We start from the raw sequence: 10,000 nt of genomic DNA on the forward strand, positions 1-10,000 counted from the left end.
TGTGTGTGTGTGTGTGTGTGTGTCACTCACTTAGATCATGATGAATGTCAGAATATCTCAGCCTGACACACACACACACACACACACACACACACGCACACACACACACACACACACACACACACACACACACACACACACACACACGCACACACACACACACACACAGTGGGTGTTTCATATTCTTGTTGTTCTTGAGGTTTTTTTTAGTATAATGTAGAATTTTTTTGTGTTATTTGAAGTGATTTTGTGTATTTATGTGCTTTTGTATTTATTGTGGACTTGATGTTTGGTGTGTGTGTGTGTGTGTGTGTGTGTGTGTGCGTGTGTGTGTGTGTGTGTGTGTGTGTGTGTGTGTGTGTGTGTGTGTGTGTGTGTGTGTGTGTGTGTGTGTGTGTGTGTGTGTTGCTGCACAGTGACTTAGTGTGACACTAAAGTAGTGCTCTAAGTGTGTTTGGCTGAACTTTCACACCAACCTGGGCTGCTATAAATCTGAGGCTCCGCCCCCCCCTGCCCGAACGCCTCACAAAGGCACCAGCAGTCGCCGTGGAAACCAGGCTTTCACTACGTCGTGATAAAAAAGATGTATTCTCCCCGAGCTCGTTCTCACATCTCTCAGATAAACTGCAGCAGGTCCCAGAGGTCCTGCCCTCAAAACACCATTCTGATAAGCTCCGCCCCTTTACTTTAGACCCTGCTCAGCCACAGCTGCTACATGCTACGCTAACAAACATAATGGACTGGCCGCTACGTGCTAAGCTAATAAACGTGTCGGACTGAATGCTATGTGCTAAGATAACAAATGTGTTGAACTGGTCGCTATGTGCTAGGCTAACAATTGTGTTGAACTGGTCGCTACCTCCTAAGCTAACAAACGTGTCAGGCTGGTCGCTAGGTGCTAAGCTAATAAACGTGTCGGACTGGCCGCTACGTGCTAAGCTAACAAACGTGTCGGACTGGCCGCTACGTGCTAAGCTAACAAACGTGTCAGATTGGTCGCTACATGATAAGCTAAGAAACGTGTCAGACTGGTCGCTACGTGCTAAGCTAAGAAACGTGTCAGACTGGTCGCTACGTGCTAAGCTAACAAACGTGTCAGATTGGTCGCTACATGATAAGCTAAGAAACGTGTCAGACTGGTCGCTACGTGCTAAGCTAAGAAACGTGTCAGACTGGTCGCTACGTGCTAAGCTAAGAAACGTGTCAGACTGGTCGCTACGTGCTAAGCTAACAAACGTGTCAGACTGGTCGCTACGTGCTAAGCTAACAAACGTGTCGGACTGGCTGCTACATGCAAACATAATAATAATACATCAAACTTTTATAGCGCTTTTTTGGACACAAAAATATGCTTTACATGGGGACTTGTAGCTACATGCTAAGCTAACCAAACTTTTGAACTGAGTTCCTTCAGTTTCAGAGGAAGAAGCACATTTCTCGTCTGTAATACGTAAACACAAAGATTCATCTTTATTTTTCCTGGAAAGATTTGCTGCATGTTTGGAAGGAATATGAACGCTGCACAAACTGTATCTGCTCACACTCACTTCCTGTTGGTCCTGAAAACAAAGCATGTTTAAATGAACTCTCCTCCTCTGAGTGTAAGCTACATGTGTTGATGCTGTGAGCGAGCGGCGGGTTCGAGTTTCAGCGGACGGCTCCTCTTACCCGGGCCTGTGTCGGGTGACCCGGCCACTCCGTAGGATGACACCCTGCATGAGAGCTCCATCCTGGTCCCTCAGCGGTGGTGTCGGGTTACAGAAACCTCCTGTCAGAGACTGTCTGGATCCACAGAGCAGAGGGTTACATGTTCCTAACCTAACCTATCCATATCCTGATTTATCCTATCCTGACTAATCTTATCCAAACCTAACATTTACTTAAATAAACTTATCTTCTTATCTTATGTATCCAAAATTTTATCCTAACTTACAGTATCCAAACATATTCTATTTTTCTTATCTTATCCCTAATTATCTAATCCTAATTTAACTTAACATTCACTTATCTTATCATATCCAACTTATCTTAGAATGACGGTGTGAAAAGAAAGTCAGGATTTGATGAAAACATTACATATGAGAGGATTCATTCAGAAGGGCGTGAGAACTTTCCTTCATCACGTTAAAAATAAAGGATTTTAAATGAATAAGATGTTTTTTTAGGACGGATTAAGAGTTAAACTCTTCCTATTAGCATTTGGCTGCGGCGGCTCCTCTCGTGACTGAGTGAACGTGAGCGGCGGAGCTAATCCGTGCAGAGCTAGCATCAGACAGACGTCGTCACGGCGACCCAATGGGAGCAGAGAGTGTGAGTGTGTGAGCGCAGACAAAAGACTGAGAGAAAAAGAGACGTAAACAGACTCACAACAATGAGAAACATCTCAAATAAAAACTCAATGCTTCAATAAATAAGTGTTAAAGTTTCCATCCCATGGTGCCATGCTGACTCTGAGCTTTATTCTGTCTGTTGTCATGGAGACGGGAGGTGATGAGGTTTAGACCAGATGATGGAATATTTACTAACTTTAATTTCCTACATTCTAAAAAGTTTCTCCCAGTGGTTCCTTCGTTTACTAATCCCTCTCTGAACATCCATGGAGGTTTGATCATCCAGGAGGATCTTCATGATGATATTTATTAATTCAATCCACCAGTATTTGGTCTCTTTCAAAACATCTTGGACTTTAGTCTATCTTCATGTGTGACAATTTTGTCAAAACAAATGCCGCGTTTCCATTGAGCACCAAAACTGCCAGATTGCACTTTTTTGCTGTCATTCTCACATGATCTCGAACAAAAATCAATGGTGGCCAAATGTTTCCTCTGTGTGTGTGAGTTAATGATTCTACGCTGGGATGATTCCCTGAACCAATCAGTGTCTGCTTTGAGCCTATGTCACATTTTCAGACCAGGGGCCTCATTTATGAACGCTGCGTAAAGAAAGAGTTCGCCACTTATAAAAAAAAAACCTGGTGAGATAATGTGCACACCTCCACAGCAGCTCTGATCCTGCCGTACGCACACAATTATTAGAAACGGGAAACTCCGCCCCCAACAGGAGAAGGATGAAAATGAAGACAACTCTGTGAAATTGATATATTTGTGTGAAATAATCAAATATTGCACATTTCACAATACGTATCATATATGAAGAATATATTTGCAAAAACGGAGGAAAAAATTATACTGACGCAATTGATGCGCAAAACTGCTGATCAATTGGCTGTAACACCTGTTATAAAAGGAACGCACTCACAATGCATAAAGACGCACGGTGGCTTATCAGGCACTGCTGGAGGACGAGGTGCACGGGAGACTACAGAGGGAGCGGAGCTACAGAGACCAGTGAGACCCCCCCCCCCCGTGAGGACAAGGTGCTATGGGAGGGTGGACAAGGCTGTGGAGCCCCCAACCTCAGTCACCAGTAAACACCCTGGAACTGATGAAAAAAATGGTTTTACTTTAAATTAAATATTGTGAATTATGTATAATTTCAAAGGTATTACCTGTTCATCTTTATTATTTCAAACAATGAAATACAATTTAATCCCATGTTTCTGGCCCATATAGGGCATCTGTGTCCCCCTCAGCTTCAACACAGGGGTTCCCCAATGATCCTCCAGCTTTTGCTTTGTGAGAGCAAGCTCCGCCCCTTTCCATCACCTGTTGAACAGACGTTCTTCCTATGGAGAGTGATTCATGTTTTCTCCTCCACTTTTATGTCTGACCTGTTCTTTTTCACATCAGTCACAGTCGAGGAAACGTGACGCCATCTGTGTCACCACATTACGCTCTCCTGTGTGTGTCCACCTCAACAATTAATACCTCCACCTCACATCGAGTGAAATTTGTTTTATTTGCTCGTTTTCCCCCGTGGCCCACCGTCAAATTGGTATTCGTGAATATTAAGACCGTTCACCTGACCTTTTATGGGTACCGTATGGGCGGAGCAAGATGTTTCCTCACGTGCGATAACTTTCGAGGTGATTGTCATTTATAAAGAGAAACAGGTGTGGGACGAGCGTTCGCCCTCATTTATAAGGCTGCGTATGAACTTCCTTGTTTTCAGCGTACGTCAGCTGAAGTGATCCTTCCTAGGCACAGTTTTATAAATGTGGCCCAGGGCTGCTTTTTTTGGAACCTCAACAAAGGAAGTACTAAAAAAAGCAGCACCAGGTACCACGGAGAAGGTAATTTTTCCCTGTGGAAACGAGCAAAAACAGAGTAGAGCCGAGCCGATGCCGCCAGTGTCATCTTTAATGATTCCATCACGTGTGAGTAAAATTACCGTAATGACATGATACTAGCTGTAAAGAGCAACTCCTTAGCTTTCAGAAACTGGTGGAATTTCTCCAATAGAGCAAATATTAGCATAGTTACGGTCATTCAAATTCCCCAAAACAAGAATTTTGCGTTTCATTGGAGTCCCTAGTTACAGTTTAGAGAATAAATAAAGGTACTGTAAAATAAAACCGTTTCTGGCTATAGGCAGACTGAAGAATGAAACAAGGTGATATCAAGAGCTGTGGTGAATGTTTTCGAGGCGTTATCAGCAGCCAGGTGATTGACAGGTACCAATCATAAACTGTTTACTGTAATGGATGAAGAATCTCTACATGTAAATATTCAATCTGGGGTTCCTCTAAAGGCACGTTCACACCAAACGCGTCGAAAGCGTCATAAGCGGCAGGTTTACATTCACAATACATGGTGGACGAGCTTCTAGGGAGCGTCAGAGGTCCCGCGCCTCCTGTGCAGAGCGTTTTGAGGCTTTTCATGCGGCGGACGCTTTTGACATGCATCAGGCACCTCCAACGCGGCCGACGCTGGAATTGGGATGAATGAACTTTTGGGGCATATCGTGGCGTGTTGACCAATCAGGAGCTTTCCCTAAACGTGATGTATTCAGAATTATGAGAAGAAAAAAAACACTAACCGGAGGCAGAGACAGATGGACAGACTCTTCTGCTGGAATAGAGCGCCTGTAGTTGGTGTCCTGGTAAGTAAGTAAGTAAAATGTATTTATATAGCGCTTTTCACAGACCAGGGTCACAAAGTGCTTCACATTTTACAGTTTAAAACAATAATAATAACAGAGTACATATGCCAGTACAGTGCAGTGTCGGTAGAAAGCAAGAAATAAAAGGATCCATACAAAGCCTACATTGGGCAGATACAAAAGTGTGGCTAGAAAGCCTCCCTAAAAAAATATGTCTTTAGTTGATTTTTGAAATCTAGACTCATGCTAGACTCAAATCTTTTGAGTCTAGCATGCGCAGAGTGTGTGGAAGTTCATTCCAAAGGCGAGGAGCAACCGCTTTAAACGATCGATCTCCTCGAGTTTTAAAGCGAGTGCAGGGGACCATCAGCAGGTTCTGAGAAGAGGACCTCAAGCTCCTATTGGAGACGTAGGGCTGGATCAGGCCTTTAATGTATCCAAGCGCCTGACCATGGAGAGCCCTGAACGTCAGTACCAGGATTTTAAAATTAATCCTGGATATGACAGAGAGCCAATGTAGAGATTTTAAAATAGGAGTAATATGGGGTGTCTTGTGGGTGTGGGTCAGGAGCCGCGCAGCAGAGTTTTGGACTACTTGTAGGCGAGCCAAGTCCTTTTTACTAAGGCATGTAAACAGGCTGTTACAGTAGTCTGATCGTGAGGAAACAAATGCAAGCACAATCATCTCAAGCTCATGATGAGAGATCATGTGTCTCAGCTTAGAGATGTTTCTCGAATGGAAAAAACAGTTCCTAATAAGCTGTTTAGGATGCCGTTCTAGGGACATCCCTTCATCAAAAGTTACTCCAAGGTTCCTCAGACGACCTTTAACAGAGCTACTTAGGGCGCCAAGGTGCTGCTTAATAAGAGGCACAGTACTGTCTGGAGCAACGACTACAGATTCTGTTTTACAGGAGTTCAGCTGGAGGCTATTTTCACTTAGCCATTGCTTTATTTTGGCCAGGGAGTTTGTGAGAGAAGCCAGTCTCTGAGGTTTGGAGGACTTGAAAGAGCAGTACAGCTGGAGGTCATCAGCATACAGGTGATAGGAGACCTCACTGAACTGCTGGATCAGCTCGCCAAGAGGGAATAAATAAATCAGGAACAAAAGCGGCCCAAGGACCAAACCCTGGGGTGCACCCCACTTTAAGTTTGCTGTTTCTGACATCATATTGTTAGAGGACAGAGAGAACGTTCTACCAGTCAGGTAAGATCTGAACCACTCTAATACAGGGCCTGACATGCCGACCACATCCCGCAGTCGCTTAAACAATACGCAGACGACAGGTCTAACAGGACTAAAATGGAACATTTACCAGAGTTGGTAGCCATCATGATGTCACTGGACACTTTCAGCAGTGCTGTTTCAGTGGAATGGAACTTTCTGAAACCAAACTAGAAAGTGTTTAAAATGTTGTTAGTGTTGTGGTAGGAGTGGCGAGCACCGACGCAGGTCAGCAGGTCGTCAAACTGGGCACGGGAAACACGGAAATAGTGCTAAAAGCGACTCTCGTCCAATCACAGCTCTGGTGAATATAGAGCTATGTTTATTAGAGGCGCAAATAAAGCCAAACCACTCTCTGGATAATGTAAAGCTGATGAACGAGAGTCGGAGGGGGCGTGTTCAGCAAGGAACTCCAAACTTTATCCTCCATTCACCCACACTTCTCTATAACCCTCTGACATCACAGTGCACACACTGAGTCACACCTAAATACATCCGACCAGAAACACCACCTTCTCATCACAATGTTCCACCACTTCACAGTCACTGGATGAATTATGAACGTAACTGATCACAATATCATCCATTGTATGAACACCACCGGCAACAGAGAAGCCCCTCCCCTCAACACGCTGTGGACGTGCGTCCCAAGCGTCTTTGACACTGGTGACAAGTGTCTGTATTCAATGAGCACAAGCGTCCAACAACGCACGTGAGGCACGATTTGGCGACCGTAACGGGTTTGGTGTGAACGTACCATAATGCTGAGGCTCCTACGAAGATTTTAAAAAAATGCTCCTAAATAAAACAGATGCATGTACCAGATGATCTCCTGTCAGGATGAGTAAAGGTTAGCTGACCGACAAATGAAAGAATAAAGACATTTTAAGACAAACATGACTAAACACAGAGTTCTTCAATTTCAGGACGTGTTTATTGTCAAAAAAAAAAAAAAGAAAACAAATACAAAAGCAAACAAACAAACAAACAGTCCCGCATTTGTACTGAGATGCCACTGAGAGGGTAACACTACCACACACACACACACACACACACACACACGTTGTTCTTGGCACTCTGAAGGTCAGCTACTCATTTACAAGTCACTGAGGCAGCGTTTCACCTCCTCACGCCCGTTTGTGGCGTTTACGCCTCCAGGCGTCGCTTTGTAGCAATTCTTGTAGAAAAAAAAATTCTCCTCTCTTGCGCAAAACGACTGTTTTTAAAAACATTTAGTACCAAAAAAATCCCAAACAGCACTCCTACACTACACGCCGTTTGGCACATTCCTCTCTGTCTCCGTGATGATAACGTTCCCATCAGTCTTTCAAAATAAAACAGTGTTCAGGGAGGTCTTTGACGTGAACAGAGGGAAAAAGATGTTGAAAACATTCACTTGAGGAACATTAAGAACCAAGGTGACTAAAAACAACTGATTCAAAGACCACCATCGATTCCCAGTAGAAGACTCGACCATCACTGGTTGTATTGGCTAACGATGGATTTCGGGGTTATCCACCTTGAGTGTACATATATGTAGAGAGCAGCTAATAGTAGCTAACAGCTAATAGTAGCTAATGCTAATAGTAGTTAGCTAATAGTAGTTAAAAGCTAATAGTAGGTAACAGCTAATAGTAGTTAAAAGCTAATAGTAGCTAACAGCTAATAGTAGCTAATATTAATTAGCTAATAGTAGTTAAAAGCTAATAGTAGCTAACAGCTAATAGTAGCTAATAGCTAATAGTAATTAGCTAATAGTAGTTAAAAGCTAATAGTAGGTAACAGCTAATAGTAGTTAAAAGCTAATAGTAGCTAACAGCTAATAGTAATTAGCTAATAGTAGTTAAAAGCTAATAGTAGCTAACAGCGGTAAATAATGATCAGTTTGATTTCCTGAGATCTAAAAAGTGGATCCTTTAACTCGAGGTTGGAAGGTTGCATCAGAACAAAAGTGAACGTAGGTCAGTTATAGAAACACAAACTATGGAAAAATGTTGCATATTTTGCTAATGTTAGCTTTAGCATGATGGCTATATTAGCTTACAGATGGTAAGCTAATTTTGATGAACATGATGTTGGGTATTTGTGAGTCACATTAGAAAAAATTAGCATCCTGCTAACTATAGTCACAACTAGCCTTAGATCATTTTATTCTGGAAGTTTGTGTTTGTTCAATGAACTACAGTAAAACATTTGAACAAATGCTTCCATTTGCTTTTGTTAGCCGTTAGTTATCATGTTCACCAACCACTGCAACTTTGTGTCAAGGCTTTTATTCTCAAATAATGATAAATCTAACTTGGGACAGCGCTAAAATTTAGCAAAATGCTAGTAAGTCTGCAGCCATTCAGGTGTTTACAGCATTAACTGTAGCATAAAAGTAAAGTAACATTTCTGAAACCTTTGATTCTGAACACATTGTGAAGCTTGAAAACTACGCGTAGGAAGGTGAACTAATGCTAAGCTAAAAGCTAGCTACTGCTAGTGTATAACTAGAGCTCGTGATTGGATGAAAAGGCGTTGAGCTGATGAACTCAAAAACAAAACAAACTGAAGTCAGAGTGTGTGAAGAATCTTCAAAGCCTGAAAGTCTTTTGGACGTTTTCTGATGAAGGATCAGTGTGTGACGTTTACTTTGTGTTTCACTGTCAACCAAAAACATTTACATGTATGAAAAAAGGAGTTTTTAGTTCATGATGTGAGTATTCCTCAGAGACTGCCAGAATCTCCTCCTAAGGACACCTCCAGACCAAAGAGCTGGTCCAGGTTGACGTTGGAGCTGCAGAGGAAGTCCTCGCTGGAGCTGCTGCGCTCGTCCGCCTCCGACCATGGACTATCCAGGAAGGAGGTGGCCAGGAACGTTTCCTCCTCTAATTCGGAGCTTCTTTGGGCGTCATCCAGCCCGATTGGGGCCTGGACCAGGTGGATGTGAGTGCCTCGAACCATCAGGTCCTCGTCCTTTACGACAGGACTGAGCAGTTCTCCTTCTTCCAAGCTAAGCTCTCCGCTGAGGGCGGAGTCCAGCAGGGCGTCCCAGTCAAAGTCACCCTTCAGGGGCCCCTCCTCAGTGGGCTCGTCCACCGACAGCAGCGGAGAGCTAGAGTACCGCGCCGCTTTGGACGATACGTTCCCTGAGCCGTACCACTGTTTTCTCTTGTGTCTGCCTCTTCCTCGCACCAGTGGCCACGCCCCCAGCATGGTCGCCTCACTGAGGTGCGGGTCCCAGCTTGGGTTGTCCCACGGAGATGTCGGACTGAGGCTCAGACGACGCGGTGTGCGGCGCTGGATGTTGATCCCGTACCGGCTCTGTAAGGCCGGGTTAATCTGAACCGGCGGCACTCGCTTCTTATTGCATTCGGCGCTGAGGAGGCGCTCGGCGTACTGAGGGTCGATCTTCCAGAAACCGCCTTTCCCTGGCTCGTTCTTCTGACGTGGAACTTTGATGAAGCACTTGTTGAGCGACAGGTTGTGTCGGATGGAGTTCTGCAAACACAGAACAGATTCACGTTAGTGGACATGCTAATACCGCACAGCTGCACGCCGACCAATCACAGGCCTGCACAACAGTCATTGCAACCTTAACTTACAATCACCTGTTTCCTGATATGTTGTCCTAATAATGTAGCCCTGCCCCTTTTAGCCTTTGACCCTGCTCAATCAGCACCATTAAATGCTAAGCTAACTAAACATGTGGTACTGGTTGCTTCGTGCTAAGCTAACCCAAACATGTTGGACTGGTTGCTACGTGCTAAGCTAACCAAACACCTTGGACTT

General features: G+C 44.0%; 1 protein-coding gene across 1 annotated transcript in view; it reads right to left on the reverse strand.

The window, feature by feature from the left end:
* Positions 1-8,661: 8,661 nt before the first annotated feature.
* The window catches only part of foxj1a (forkhead box J1a), a 4,751-nt gene continuing 3,412 nt past the window's right edge, over positions 8,662-10,000 (reverse strand). Inside the window, exon 3 of the mRNA XM_028455300.1 lies at positions 8,662-9,709. Within this exon, the coding sequence (XP_028311101.1) occupies positions 8,936-9,709 (774 nt within the window). The 3' untranslated portion in view covers positions 8,662-8,935. The remainder of the gene's footprint in view (positions 9,710-10,000) is intronic.

This window comes from Gouania willdenowi, chromosome 8, assembly GCF_900634775.1.
Source record: "Gouania willdenowi chromosome 8, fGouWil2.1, whole genome shotgun sequence".
Lineage (NCBI taxonomy): Eukaryota > Metazoa > Chordata > Actinopteri > Blenniiformes > Gobiesocidae > Gouania > Gouania willdenowi.